The 15,861-nt window shown below is 38.2% G+C and overlaps 1 protein-coding gene across 5 annotated transcripts in view; it reads left to right on the top strand.

The window, feature by feature from the left end:
* The window catches only part of LMO3 (LIM domain only 3), a 62,617-nt gene extending 49,944 nt beyond the window's left edge, over window positions 1-12,673 (top strand). For all 5 annotated transcript variants that reach the window (XM_062616739.1, XM_062616743.1, XM_062616742.1 and 2 more), the window contains 2 exons: window positions 291-416; window positions 9,364-12,673. In XM_062616739.1, coding sequence (XP_062472723.1) covers window positions 291-416; window positions 9,364-9,469 — 232 coding nt within the window. In that variant the 3' untranslated portion in view covers window positions 9,470-12,673. The remainder of the gene's footprint in view (window positions 1-290; window positions 417-9,363) is intronic.
* The last annotated feature ends 3,188 nt before the right edge of the window (window positions 12,674-15,861 follow it).

The raw sequence follows: 15,861 nt of genomic DNA, 5'->3' as shown, positions 1-15,861 counted from the left end.
GTATGACCTGCAGAAAAAAAAAATAACGTCACAATAGGTGCAATATCAGGCTGTTGCTACTCCATAAAGCTCTCTCTGGCAAAAAGGGACTATGCCTTTGCGCTGTAAATTGCGCAGACTTATCCCACCAAAGACCAGTCTTTCCAAAGGGAAGTGTGCTGCGAAGTCAATCAAAAGCCAGACAACTACAAGGGCAGTGGGAAGGGGGGGTGTGTGTGTATAAAAAAAGAAAGTGTGGTTTTCTTTCCAGTTAACCATCTTCAGGAATATATTTCTTTCTGTATCTCCAGGTTATTTGGCGTTACAGGAAACTGTGCTGCCTGCAGTAAGCTCATACCTGCTTTTGAAATGGTGATGAGAGCAAAGGACAATGTTTATCACCTGGATTGTTTTGCGTGTCAACTTTGTAATCAGAGGTAAGAGAATTTCTTGGGTCTGTTCCATAAGCTAAGTGCTAATTCAGCACTGATGCAGGCATACATTCAAGTGAGGAAGAAACATCTACCAGTTATGGAAACCCAAGATTGAGAGTAAGACCTGAATACTTATCCTGGGACTGATACAGAACATCTTTCATGACCTTGGCCAGAAAACTTTTTGTGCCTCAAATCCAGCATCAGTGAAAAAGAATAATGTTACTTCCTCTCCTTCAAAAGGCTGTCAAGTTTAATTAATTAATATTTATAAAGGATTTTGAGACCCTTTTCTGCAGAAGAGCATAGCAGTATCATTTGTCATTAATTTCACTTTAATTCTTCATTTTTATCACATGTATTTCTTCTAAAGTACATATTTTTTCTTCCTGTTGCCAGAGCTGCAATCATTTAAATTTTAAAGATGTTGTTCCCACCATTTTCTCTGTAGCAGCATTGGACTTCTTATGCCATATTTTTATTTCCATAGCCTAATGGCAGGTTGTAACAATCCCAAGGACCCAAGCCTGACACTTTATTCTGAAGCATCACCTATATGCTGCAGTTGCAGAACATGTGTCAAAAATGGTAAAATTGTAACAATTTCATTTTTGGCACCTGAATACAGTTGAACTTACAGCAACTACATTCAGCCTGGTGGCCAAACCCCGCCAGAGATTTAACCCAGAGCTCCATTTCTGACTCCACAAGAGCTACTAGCCACTTTGCCAGTGACTTCTATAAGGTCTAGGAAATGAGAGAACCAATTATGTCTGCTCCTTAATGTGCCTATTATTTTCAGTTATTTTTCAATTACATGATCCTATTTAGATCATGTAATGTTGTATAGCATTCATATTTTTTTCAAGTGGGAAGAAACACAGGATTTACATTAATAAAAAATTAGATAATAGTCTCAACACGACAAAGTTAGACACAGCTTTAAATAAGCTTTGTTAACTCACCTTGTCCTACAGTGTCTTATTTTGTAACACTGCAGTCATTTAAAAATCAAACATCCCTAAAGGACCATAAAATGTACAGCTGCTAATAAGTGTAGCACAGTACAATTATGCTCTTTTAAAAAAGCCAAATTGACCTTTTTCATCATGTTGCATGGGAAATTAAAATACCAGGCAAGTAATAACCACTGCTTAAACTATATAATAATGCAAAGTAATTATAGGTTCTAATGCTATTTAAAGTCTGATATCAATTTTGTCTTGCCACAGAACTAAGAGGCTGTATTCTGAGCAGGGCAGGCAGAGCCTCCTGTAGTACCCACTGAAGTAAAACACACGCACACTCCCAGGTCTCATTTCTTAAACCCTTCACATCCCTTTATTTTTTCAAACCATGGTTCTAGTATCATTATTAAAGTGCCTAATATATTTCTGTTGTTCGCTTCATTTATTACATGCCATAATGGGGCTGCATATCTTTAGTGCTGGTTATGCACAATTAGCACTTAGTTATTGTCTTGTCACTTCAGCCCATACAAGACAAACTTCTTTAATGTGAGAAGTCAGCTAATCTTCATCAGTCAAGCAAAGACGACAGTGTTTGTTACCTGGAGTGCAAAAGATTTTTATCATAGTTAGCACTCTTGGATCTGTGGAAGTGGACTTTCTTTTTCTCCTCCTCCCCACCAGAAAGCGGAGCTGTTGTGATTATTTTTAATATTCCTCTTTTACCATTACAAGTGTGAACTAATGTACAATTTCACTTTGCAGCTAATATACTCCATACTGTGCCCTAAGGCCACTGATCCCTCTGGAAAAGTGCTGTTAGATGCTTCTGAAACAGAGCTTTCCTGGGATATTTAATAATTCTTATGCTTGTCATTCCTGAGCCTTCAATCTAGTCTTTTATTTGATTTTTACTTTGCATGTAGTTTGGGCAAAGGGTTGCTGAAATAGTCTTACAGGAGAGACAGGCTGGGAACAAAGGAATTGATTTACCTGAAATACAATCTCGTTCATCTAGTCAAAACAGGGAACAGTTCCAGAAGTTTCAAAGAATTTCAGAGGTTCTCAAAAGTGGCCCTAATCCTGATTATATTGCAGTAGCTCTCATGGAGCCTAATAAAACAGTCTGCCTGTAGAGTACCTTTCTTCCTCACAATTTGGGGCTGGTGGCACTCTGAAGAATTAATTCTGTTGTTTTTTATAATAATCCCTATTCCATGGATGCTCTAACAGCTCTTCTGTAGTTCCTGTGGCAAAGGATCCCACTGACTACATTCTTTCATTAATAAATAGCTTTAAATCTTTGGATTTTCATTACTTGTATAAAAAAAAAAAACAACAAAAAAAAACAACCCAGGAATGCTAGACACCTGACACATCACCAGTTTTGGAATTTCTAGTATCTATAAAACCTCTTTTCTTTTAAACTGAATACTCTCGTCAACCACCATGCTATTAATAATTTCTGTTGCCCTTCTCAGGATCTTTTTTTCTTCCTCTAGTTAAGCTAATCAAAACCAAACAGCAGATTCTGAGTGAGGATGAGTTTGTAAGATGGCAGTTTGACTTTATTTATTTATTCCATGCTTCCCTTTCGTATGCAAAATAATGTTATTGAGGGGTCTTAGGTCAGCTGTTCTACTCCAGCCACTCTCCCTAATGCAGAATGTATTGAAGAGAATATTTTTATTTACAAACACATCAGCAATATCCAAAAGAGATAGCAAGGCTCACCAGCTATTGCAAGACCTGTATGTTTGACCTTATTCCCCACATTCATATTCTCTTTCCCCATTAAATTTTAAATGCTTTGGGTCATTCTGTATACCAATAAAAGTACAACATATATGGAGTATAACCAGTGCATAAAGCTTTCTGTTTGGTTCCATATTTCAGATTTTCAGTTATCACCTACCATTTAGGTTTTTTTCCTAGCCAAATATACGCAGTGATCATGACTAGAATAAAGCATTTCTTTAAATTTAAATTAAAAAACTTTTTGTCTTTGCCAACACTGAATTTCTTCCGACATTCTGTGCCTGGTTGCTCCTTCCAGCCCCTTCTGCCTTCCAAGCCAGCTAATAATTATATTAACCCACATCTCACCACTCCTTGGGGGACACTGTTCTTCAGGCTTGCTATGATATGACCCATATATTCCTACCCTTTAGATAGCTGATCCTGGCACAGTGAGAGAAAGGCCTGCCCTTTTTTGCCTACTGCTTTTTGTGAAAGACTTGGTGATTTTCCTGCTTTTGTGTACACATTCACTGTTTGCTTTGTCATTTTTGAGTATCTACAACTTGCCATGCAGCTCAAATCTCGGTATGGATGGTAGTTAGACCCCATTCATTTCAGTGGACTTCTGTTCACGCCATCAGTGACCTCTGAAATACCTCATAATGTTCCCGTCCCCTTTTGTCGTCCTCCTGAAGGCTACATTTTCAAAATGAGAAGAAAAATGCATTGTCTCACGTATGGCATCCTAGGAAGACAGACTGTAGATAGGACTGTAGACATAAACAGGACTGAAGGAGATCTCCTGAGCCTGGTATCAAATAGGCACTGTCTCATATTTTCACTCATATTTTCAGCTCTAGGATCCAGTTGTTCCTCCAGCCAGTCTTGACATATTTTCTCCATTTTTTTATTGACACTGATGTTTAAAGCTGTAGGGATTTTGTGAACATTAAGCTCTGCTCCTAGCCTAAAGGTTTTAACATCCCCTCATCTTTCATGTTTCTGTCCAGCTTACTCCTAATTTGAAGTTTTTCCGTCTCCTAAATACCCACAGAGCTCAGTGACAGTCATCTCAATAGCATTTGTGCTTCCATTTCTTCTCTGTAAATATACTAAACTTCTCCTCAGAAGCACTTCACCTCACATTGGCAGTAGCCTCAATACAGTTAATTTATGCATTAAATTTAAAGGGGGAAAAAATGGAAACAGCTGGAAAAATAAACTTGTAAACAGACACTGCCTTTCACACATTGTCAGGTTGCATGTGTGTGAGTAGCAAAATGGAGTGGAAAATCTTGCGAGTGGGCTCAGCTGTGTCTTTGCTTGATGCTTTTGACTACAGTGATGATGTCAGTCTGCCTTCGGCTTTCCCGGTTTCTGGAGTTTTCATGTCCTTCCTTTCACTCTCTGTCGGCTGCTTTAGCAGCTTGTTTCATACTTCTGAGATATTCTCTCTCTGACGTTTGAAGTCAACTCAGGGTATGGCTTAAAAGCCCCATCTGCTATCACCGGGGGGTGTTTAAATCAACTGTTCTTTCTTTCTATCCAAAATACCCTTTATTTTAATGGGAATTGGACTGAAAGTAGTTACACACTCATTCAAATCAGTGTCCTGATGTAGCTGTAAACACTTACCTCCAGTTTAAACTGTAAAATGCCCACACAATGCTGCCTTTGTTCTCTGTCAGGCAGGAGGGAGTGAATTCAATGCCAGGGGCACCTGTATTTCAAATACAACGTTGGATTTTTGCGTGAGTGGTCATTTTATAAATTCTGAAGACCTGGATACTGCTTATTTTCACTGAATGTCTCTCAATTTAGAATAAAAATTAATACGTTTTCAATACCTCTTTAAAAAAAATACTAAATGAATAGGATGCCAAGATGAGGTTTGTCTTAAGTTGAACTTGGATTCTGTGTGAATCTTAATGTACTGGTGAAAATATACAAACCCAGGCACAGGTCCCAGTTTCCAGCCTTTGACAATAAATGGACATTTTGGCAGAACCTTAGGATTAGTAAACTATAGGTGTGGACTGATGAACTGTGATGTAAAAGAGAGGCTTTGTTCTCTTAGTGATGCATTTAGGTTAACGTTAATTCGAGTTATACTCAAAGGAATTTTATGAAAAAAAGAGGAGAGGAGGAAAAGCAGAGGACAAGTTACATCAATGATTGCACAAAGCAGAGGGGAAAGGTATGGGTGTGGTAAGTCTGAGCTTTCTTTATCCTAGAAGAAATCAATTAAATGCTTCCAGATTCTGTTTCTTTCTGCAACAGCAAAGATCTGACATTACCAGAGGAGGCACTTCACACTCATCTTCATTCACAGAAATATTTCTCTTGCTTTCTTAAGAAGTCTTTGGTACCTTGACACATGTCCTGTACATCAGAAAAGATGACAGACATCAGTGAGATCTCCTTAAATACATGTTCTGAACAATAAATAGCTATTTCTCAAAACTGAAGTTTTATGCTTCTTGTGATCAGTCTAGGCATACCTTTCCCTTCCAGACAAGGTGGTAACAGAGGTCATTTTGTAATATAAATGGCCTTCCTTTTACCATTGTAAAATATGACAGGAGTTCTAGGATGTAAGTTAATTATAATGGTCATTCTACTAATGTCACAGTTGTATCAAAAGTATTATTACCAATTTATGGTTGTAAATCCAATCTGGCATGTTAATGCAGCCTATTGTATATTTTTTCACTGTTCGTCTTACCTGCTAGAAAAGTAATAGTCTTGCCTCGTTATATACTCCTAACCCAATGGCATCTTAGTATGCTCTAGATTCCATTTGATACACCTGCCCAAACTGTGATTTAAATCCTCTGCCAATTCCATATAAAAACCCAGAAACAAAACCCCAAAACCAACAACAAACAAAAACCACACAATGCTTCCCAGAGGTCAAAGGCGAGGCTTGAATTTATTCTTCCGTGTTACAGCTGAGACAGGTTTAAATCCTTGAGTTTTCAAAACCAATTTGAAGTAGTTGTAAGATGTAAATATTTGATTTCAGAAGAGGCTAAATCTGCTTCTGAGAGTCAAATAAGGCTAAAAGTGTGGATGGACAGAATTTGTCATAATTCATCCATCCACTTTATCTCATTGTACTTGGGAGCTAACATGGCACATTAATATGTTTTTTACCTGATGCTTACTTCTTTGTCACCTAATGAGTGCATAATTCACACATTTGATACCCAGGGGCACACACAAGTCTCATCATCAGTCTCTGCCAATGTGCTTTGGTCGCTGAACTTGCACAATATGAAAATGGTTTCAGAATTTGGACTGTAAATATTGTAAGTAACAGGTTTTCCCCAAGGCACAGAGGATCAACCCAGCATGCAAATGCAGCCCCATATGAACCCAGAGGATGTCTTAGCATGCAGACAGACCCCCACCCCACAGGTTATCACACAGCCAAGCATGTCTAGACAGGCCACTGGCAGCCTTTCCACAAGCCAGCTGTACACTTGGAAGGTAAATGATTTGTGGAACTGTGTATGTTTAAAGCTACTCATGCATAAAGCTGTCAAATGCCATGTAGACATAGGTAGAGCATTTCTAGCTCGACATATTAACATAGCAAAAGCAAAAGGCATTGACACTTTTTATTGGGAAAGGCATCCTGACTCCCTTGTGTAGCTGTTGCAGTTTAATTCAAACCATGGCACTTCTTTGAGGGCTGAGAAACAAAATCCTTCAGCCAGTGTTTTGATGCAAGCAGTATCAAATATCAAGTGTTACTGTGTAAGTGAATTGCACTACAGCAGTGTAATTTTCATTTACGAAATATTTTAAGCAAATTAGTCTGCTAAGCTCTGTATTGCACTGGAACACAACAGAATACGTAGCTGAATAACATTCATAGCTCAGAGTTAGTGCTTTCTGCTGGGTGATCAGAGGACCTGACCCACAAGGAGAGATGCCCTGTTGTGTAACATTCCTCTGATGTTGTGGGCACAAGCTGGGCAGGTATCCCACACTCATTCCCTGTCAGTAATCTGTGGGCAAAATGTAATGGATGATGTGTCACAATACACAGCTTCCCCTGCTTTAGTCCATATTAATCTATGTGTTCATCTAAGAAGGACTTGGGTTTTTTCATTTTTTTTTTTAATGTGACTTCTTTGGGGAGGACACTTTCACCTCTTAGAACTAGTTAACATTCCTTTACCTAAGAGACTTTTTGCCAGCACTATTATAGATGAGCAAAGATATTTAAGATGGAAGCCAGAGAAACTGCCGAAGAACTTTTTTGCTTCAAGAATTCTGCATTTCAATATACCTACTCAAAATACTTTTGTGTACTTAGTAGCCTAATATAGCAGGACTGGGGTGGGAAGGATAGCGGGAATCTACAAATGCTATAAAAGAGTCTTGACCATAAATAACTTTAAGATTTCGGGATCATTCCATAATCTCTATTTTCAATCAGCAGCAGCAGCAGGCAGTAATCCTACAGAAAAAAAAAAGTCCACAAATAAACAAACCAATTTTCCTTTAAGAGCAGAGCTAATTCTTTTCAATCCACTTTTTTATTACACTATTTTCCCTCTATCTATTTAGCTAACATAAGGATAAATTTCCAAAGCTACCCAGTTGGAAAATAAATGGGTTCACTGTTTGTCTAGCATTCCAGTCTTCACAAATGTAAATCAGTCCAACTGCTACTCATTTAAACCTCCACCTTCACAAAACATTAAAGGACTGCTTTCCATACACAGTTTAATCTGTGACAATTCACCAAGAATTCTGCTTGAACATCATTAGAAATTGACTATCTGATAAAGACAGGCCACTACCAGAGGCCAGGCGGGTCAACCTGTGTCATTTACATAGTTTTACTGGGTCAGCTACAGCAGGCACCACTATTTGAAGGTTAAATTGTTACAATTAAATACATATACAGCTATTCCCATAGCTACTCTGCTGTTAAATCTACCGTAAACAACACAAGCATTTATATCTGACCCTAATTGTGTCCAAGATGTCACCATTTGGAAATTATACAAAAAAGGACATTATAATCCGTTACACATTAAACAATACTTTATGTGGCGAGATCCATAATTAGCTGCTAGAAACTGGTTTCATTCATTCACATCAGTGTTAAGGGGTTCATTTAGGTTACTTTCTTTCATTTTAATTGGAATAATGTGAGCAGTGCCTCCCAATATATTTTATAGCTGCAGAGTTCACTGTAAACAAAGGCACATAACCCTGCCAAGGCAGTCACTAAGGAAACTCTTTTCTATGCGTTGGCCCTATTCACTTGCTCCCTAAGTATCTTCAAGAAGATCAGCTTTGTCAGGGGTATGCGTTGAGGGGGGTGTCAGTGAAGAGCCTTCTTATACTCAAGCATATTGCTTAGCTGGGAAATCCTACTTTGCTCAAAGTTTGAAGCCAGCACCCAGCCAGGAGCGTTAACATCACATGATGTTCCCACTCATCAGAGAAAATCAAATGAAATACCTCAGTAGCGTTTTGTAGCAATCAGGTCATTCTGATGCACGCAATAGTATAACAAGGTAGGTATACTGATACCACAAGAGAGGGAGCAGTTAGCTCAGTAACTAAATTTATAATCAGCTCCTACAAGGAAAAAGAAAACTGTTTCTCTGCCTACCTGCCTGTGTGTGTCTCGTTTGTACCACAATATACGTAAAGCTGTGTGTATGCTAGAAACAGTTCTTAGAATCGTTGGTTTAAATCAATTCTAGTAAGATACCCAGCTGGAATATAACAAGAAATTCTTACTGTATGCCTGCACAAATGTAACGTATCTCAGATGAGCTTTCTACAGCACACAATCATTTTGTTTTCCTTCTGATTTGTGTGAAAGCAGGACATTTACTTTTCACTCAACTCAGTAGCCTGGGATATTAATTCTGTTTCATCTGTGTGCTCCTGACCTGATGCAAGACTCCCACAGTGTTCGGTGGGATCTGAATGAAGCCATTGGCTGGGGAAGAAAAAGCGCTTGAATGCACTAGATGTTGTTGAAAACACAGGATTAATTCTGATACCAGAGCGATTCGTCTACTGGGCTTTCATGTACGTGAAAGACATGTGCCTGTGCGCACCGCGACAGACAGCAAAGGTGTGAGCTGCACGGTCACTACAACGAAACCGTGAACACTTGTTGTACAGTCCTTATGTGTAAGATCATATCACATCATTCATCCTGACATTATCTTTTATTCTCCCCTTTATTATTGTAATTTCAGATTTTGCGTTGGAGACAAATTTTTTCTGAAGAACAACATGATTCTGTGCCAAACAGACTATGAGGAGGGTTTAATGAAAGAAGGTTATGCACCCCAGGTTCGCTGATCTGATGCCACATCATTAAGAATACAAAGCACTATGTTCTTTTATCTTTTTTGCTCAACATGTATATAAGAAATGACACAGGAACCTACTGAATAGCATAGATATAGGGAGACAGAATGGTTGCGTGAAATAAAAGGCGGACTGCATCTGTATGTAGTGAAAATTGCTCCAGTTCAGAGTTGAATGTTAATTAAAAAGGTACTGTACATACAGCTGGATTCTTTTTGCTTGCTCTTGGGGTTTTTGGTTTGTTTGGGTTTTTTGTTTCTTTTTGTGTCATTTGGCATGAGATGTTTATTTTGGACTATTGTATATAATGTATTGTAATATTTGAAGCACAAATGTAATACAGTTTTATTGTGTTACCATTTGTGTTCCTGTTTGCTTCTTTGTATTGTTGCATTTAGTACAATCAGTGTCTAAACTTACTGTATATTTATGGCTTTCTGTATCTACCAGCTATTTTAAATGAGCTGTATCTTTCTAGTAAAAAGCATTAAAGAGCAAATCCCAACCATTATTCTACACTTAGAGCTTAAGAATACTGTTTACATTAAAACTATTTAGAAAACTAATAACTCTAGCAGCACCTGCTGCTAATGATGCTATGGTTAAGGGTCTATCAGCACTTCTGTTAAAAGCCTCTATTTTTCAGGGGTTAAGCATCTGCTGTTTAATTGAATAGATTTTCCTTAAAGAGCACTTTTATTTTACTACAAAATTTTGCAAAACATACCTGACCGGTTTGGGATATATTATAAAAGGTGCAAAAGTTAATGATTTTGGGTGCTGCTTTTATGCCCCATAGGCATTCAAAATGCCTGTATTTGATTATTAATTTAGCTGGAAATTAAGCCCTAATGCAAACCAGTGCCTCTGGGTATCTTGTTTTATATATATATTAAAAAATATATATGTTTTTTCTGAAATCATTTCACTTGGGGGGAGGGGAACAGGAGAGGACTTCTGGTCATATACATTTTTAAAAGTTCTTAAAATTTGGGGGCTCTCTCTCTGTCTCTCTTCCTTTTTTCTTTTGTTTTTGGTTTTGTTGTGGTTTTCTTTTCTTTTTTTAACCAGGGCTTAACTCCATAAAATTTTCCGGGGTTATGTCCTCAACAAACCCTGGAAAAAAAGTGAAAGTAGAAGGCACCGTAAACAGCCCCCTCTGAGGGGCTGTTTACATGAAGGAAATGACCCTGAGCTGACACTAGGAGAGTGACTGGTTATTAATTACCCACCTCCCTGAATGCTGAAGGTAATTTAAATGCTGTTGTAGATGGGACAAAACTTTGAAATACCGATACAGAAAGTGAGAGTGACCACACTTTGACTGCACAGGTACTTTGCTGTTCATGCCAACATCCTACAGCTTTGTCCTATCAATACTGGCAATTAAAATCCTTCAGACAGAGGTGGAATCACTGCTGACAGCTACTGCTGGCAGTCAGTCTGTTTTCTAGGAGAGGTGGACCTCTGTTTTTAAAGCCATGAAGCTATTGCATCAGCAGGATGTCCCTAAGTGCTCATGCCCCTGACAGAACTTACAGGTGTTTGGCAAAGGAAAGCAGGATGAATGTTTTTAAAAGTTGTTGAATGCATATTTAATTCTTTTCTGTTTGGTACTGTAATCTATCTTGCTGGGAAACAGCCTGCATTTTAAACAACATAAAGGGGGAAAAAGAAAAACAGGAAGGAAAGAGAAGAGGCCCACTATACCGTATGTTGCCATGAAGCTGAGCTCATTGCTTTTATATAGACGAAGAATGCTCACCCCTGCCGAAGTTGAGTGCTGTCTTTCCCTGCTCTTCCTGTCCTGTCACACAGTTTCAACATGTGTTTCCTGGGGATGGGGGAAGAAACTTTGTAATGCAGTGGGGTAATTCCTCTAGCATATGGTTTGGAGTACACTGCGCAGTGGTTTGACTTAGAAATGGATGTTTAGTTCTAATGACTCTTGTTACTGTGTGGTTTTGTTTCTGGCTGTGAACACTTTTAAGAATAAGCATGGCTCACAACATTTGACTTTGACTCATACAAGACCAGTAAGATATGCAACCACACCTCGAGCTATTCTTGTTAATCAGAAGAAATAGATCCCCATAATTTTTCAAATTAAATTTAGCCCTATTTTGTGGACTTTCTTCCTAACCTTGAGCACAAGTCTCTCTTCCACTCCGTTCTACAGTCCCTTAATGTCTTTGCGATGACGAAGCAGTTGATGTCAGAGGTACTCTTAGGCTCTTCCAAATTTACTTCAAGTGCAATAAACAAGTTTGTCTTTTCCATGAAGGTGAGGATGGCCAAAAAAAAAGAAAGGATCATCTCATTTTTACTCCAGTCTCAATATTTTTCTCCAGCCCTTGCTGTGTCTTTCAGTTAGAAACCAGAAAGATCTCTCTTGTGTTTTTCACGAGTAGACTGGACAGAAATCCCTGGTTCAGAAATAGGGGTGGGGAACAGGAAAGAGGAGACCTTGGTTCTGCCTTTGACTTGCTGTAAGCTTGGGCAAGTCACTCAATATCTCTGTGCCTCAGTTGACCCTGTGTGCTGAACAGGGCTAATGCATACACTGCTTTTGTAAAGCATTTTTGGCTCTTCAGAAAACCAAGAGCTATGCATGCAAATGTTACCAGCAGCATTCTGGGAGAAGCAGAGCATTCATATGTGCAGTAGGTAACCACAGATCTGAGGCAGGAGAGCACCAAAAACAGCTAAGCCAATGAAAGGCTTTGTCAGGGAAGAAGGCAATTGCACACGAATAGAGCTGTAAACGCCAAAGCACTCTCTCATTACCACAAAGTGCCACTGCTCACCTCTCTATGGTGTAAATTAAAACAGTGGAATGGGAAAATAGTGGCTTATCGTTACATGCCATGTTACTCACATGTGCACACGTGTTTTGGGACATATGCTCAAAATGTGGAAGAAGAGGGTGATCATGTTATGGAGAAAATAATAGCTTCACCATTCTATCAAACTTAATTGACATAAGGATAAAAAGATGTTGATTGATACACTTGTTTTAAAAGCGCTGCAATGGTGCAGCATTGCTTTGAGCACTTTAAGCTCTTATATCTTATTCACATAAACATCTAAAATCTGTATATAGAGGATACAGTATAAATTTAGACTTGATATAGGTCATAGATCGATTATACACATTTTTCTGTATTTCAAACGTCAATCTTGACCCGCTGTTAATAACTGGGAGTTAAAGTATTTAATGGAAACCTTTACAACTCCAATGAAGTATAATATCATAAGACAACGTTGAAGAGAGATTTATCTGTCAGGCCATTTTATTGATCTTTTTGACAGAGGCCTACTGACAATTTTTTTGGGTTGCTTTTAGTTGTCTACCTTAGGTTTCCTTCTCCATCACTGTGTGTGTCAATATGCTCTGTCTGCATACAACAAAATGTTCTGCTAGTGACCATTGCTCAGTGCTCATTTGCCAGGCAGGAATGCTTCCACTTAAATTTCCTGTTGTTAAGGTATTTTAATCTTTGTCTGTACAAATCTGCAAGTTTAGCCAGGCAAAAATTATAATAATAACAACAATAATTTTTTTAACTCTATTATTCTTGGATTGCTGTTTTTTTTAAGCCACATGGAAAAGGACAAATTAGCGAACCTTGATTTTTCAACTGTAGAAAGCTCCTCTGCCAACCATAATCTGTCTGTTGCCTGCCATGACCGGTGATGAATCAAGACAGCCTGGATTCTGCAGAAGCAGTGACCAGGGCTAAAAGTTGATGTGTTTCATAATTGTACTTTTATCTTGCTTAATATATTTTCTGGTTTGATTTTTTTTTTTTTTTTATGCGCACCTTCTTATGTCTTCCTGCATTCCCAAAATGCTCAAATTTATGCTCATGTAATGTAAATAAAGAAAAATCATCCAGCAACCCCTCAAATGTTCAAAATTGCCTACATAAAAAATGAATTGCAGAAAATAGATTGAAAAGTGGTCAGTGAGAAGGGAGACTGTAGGGAAAGGAAACAAACAAAGAGGGACTGTGGCAAGGTTTCGCCTTACAAAATACTTTAAAGGCTTCTTTCCATGTAATATACAGCAGCTTCTTATAATTTTCTCAGCAGTAGGTAGTTTACAGTCATCTGTACCTAGAACAAATCATGTCAAAAATGAAGGTCTGTAGTGATTGCTGGGTATAATTTTGTACATTTAGCTGATTCTTCTGAAAGCTTCCACTGTGCTGCTGTTGTCAGACTAAATTATCAATTTAGCCATTTGTTGTTTAATGAATAAAAAACTCCTATGGCATTGGAGATGTTGTGGTTTCAATAAAGCAAAAGCTTTAACAACTCAAACTACAGAAAGCAAAGTGTGTACTGTATATCAGAACAGTGTTTTTATTCTTTTAAATACCACTTCAGATGAAAAAAGCCAATTACATATTCATTTAATACATTTCTCCACCTTCAGTCTAATAATGCAGACCAAACCTGTTTACTGTTCAGTATCTTGCAAAAGGAAACCTAAATACAATATGTGCAAGGTAATAGGCCATTAGCACAAACATGCTCCCAGTAAAAAACCTTTTGTGTAGGCACCCTTTCTAGAAGCTGCCAATTGTGGGTGACAGAAGTATTATAAAGGAAGTGATTTTAATACTATTTAAGGCATTAAAAGCTGAAGAGTATCTGTTTAAAGCCTTAAAGTAGGGGTTGCATGTATTTAATACCTTTTAAAATGCCCTTCTGCTGATTTATATTCATCCTGAACCTGCTATTAATGAGTATACATAAGCAAATACCATCTTCCACCTATTCAGCATGTCACTGATATGAAAGCCCCAGAAAATATCTCACGTAATCAGTGTGTTCAGAGAGTTATCTAGCACAAATTACTCATTAACTCAATAGCACATAATAAAAAAGAACATCAATTAATTAATGAGTCACCCTCAGATCACTTTGATTACAACACAGCTCTGTTGAAACAGCAGTTATAAATGGAGCTGCCTCTCTTTATTCATTGTTTGCAATTGGCCCATTATTTTGCAGAGACCAGTGTCATATTTAACTCATGCCTGCAGGTAATTGTGTGATTAGTTTCATAAATGAAGATGCACAGGGAGAACTTGGAGTGTCTTGCTCTACAGTTGAGTCTGAAGATGCAGGAATACACCGTACCTCCTGCAACCTGTCATGCCAGCAGACCCCTGCAGTGCCCATGAGGCCAGCCTGCCTATGGACTGCAAGGTCCTAGTTGCAGGACAACACTCAGAACCAGTCATACAGACCTCCACTTTAATCTGAAGATCTCCTAGACCTTGATTTAGACCTCCCAACAGGCCGCATTGCTGGTATTTCACAGGGAAGAATAGAGAGGCAGAGACATTTAAGTGGGGTGCCCAAGATTATTCAGCATGTCTGCACTTCTCAAATTATTACAAGCACGACTCAGAAAACCTCACACAACCACCCTGTCCTGGACTGTGCCCGGATAAGCTTCAGTGCTACAGTTGGAACAACACATCCAAACTCTTCTTTGATGCTCAGGGATGGGTCAAAGAGAAAGTGTAGGCTGAACATCCAAAGCTTCATTGTGGTGAACTTCATTTGGTGAATATGAGCTGGGGAGATGAGTGATGAGGGCTGGTTGGGTTGGGTTTTTTTTTAAGTTTTTAAGAGGAAAGATGAATAAAAGAACACAAAGTCACCACCTAAAGTTCCTAAACTATCTTGGTTAAATGCCATTCCAATAAGCTTATAGTGTAATTATAACAGTTCCCTTAGGTAAGTAAGAAACATCTGTTAGTAACACATAGCAGGTGTTAGCAATTACACATACTGATTTTTTTTAAGTGTTTTTAATTAAAAAGAATTCTGTTTTCTGAAAAGGAAAGCACGGTAAGTCCAAACAAGCTTTTGTTTGTGTGGGTCTAGATCATGTAATATGCAAAATGATAAAGGTAAAATCAACTTAAATTAGCAAGGGTTTGCACATTTGACTCCAGGTTATTGCAATCAAAGCCAAATTGGGATTCATTGCATTATTGCAAAGCATATAACATTAGTATTCTAAGCGGTTTCATCTAACGTATGAAATCTATACAGTTCGTGTAATCACTGAATGCATCTAAGTAGAGCATTTGAACCTAGGAAGATTGCTGTAGTTAAGCAAAATATGATATGTATTGCAAGCAACTTCAAGGAATTCTGCTTAATAGTTTATTCACATTCCCTTTGTCCCACTACTGGGAAACAGTTTCTAGATTATGTTAGAGCAAAATCAACTATGTTGTCAAGTTACTTTGAAAAACTAGCCAAGAGCAATTTACATTTAGCAATGTGATGTGCTGTGCCATTGAGAAATAACAAGAGCGAGCCACACTGGAAGGCCAGCTATTTAGAGGTGTTTT

This window comes from Pezoporus occidentalis, unplaced genomic scaffold (assembly GCF_034315485.1).
Source record: "Pezoporus occidentalis ecotype Australia unplaced genomic scaffold, CSIRO_AGI_Poc_V1 ctg19, whole genome shotgun sequence".
In the NCBI taxonomy this organism is placed as follows: Eukaryota; Metazoa; Chordata; class Aves; order Psittaciformes; family Psittacidae; genus Pezoporus; species Pezoporus occidentalis.
This window is presented reverse-complemented; position numbering and strand designations above follow the sequence as displayed.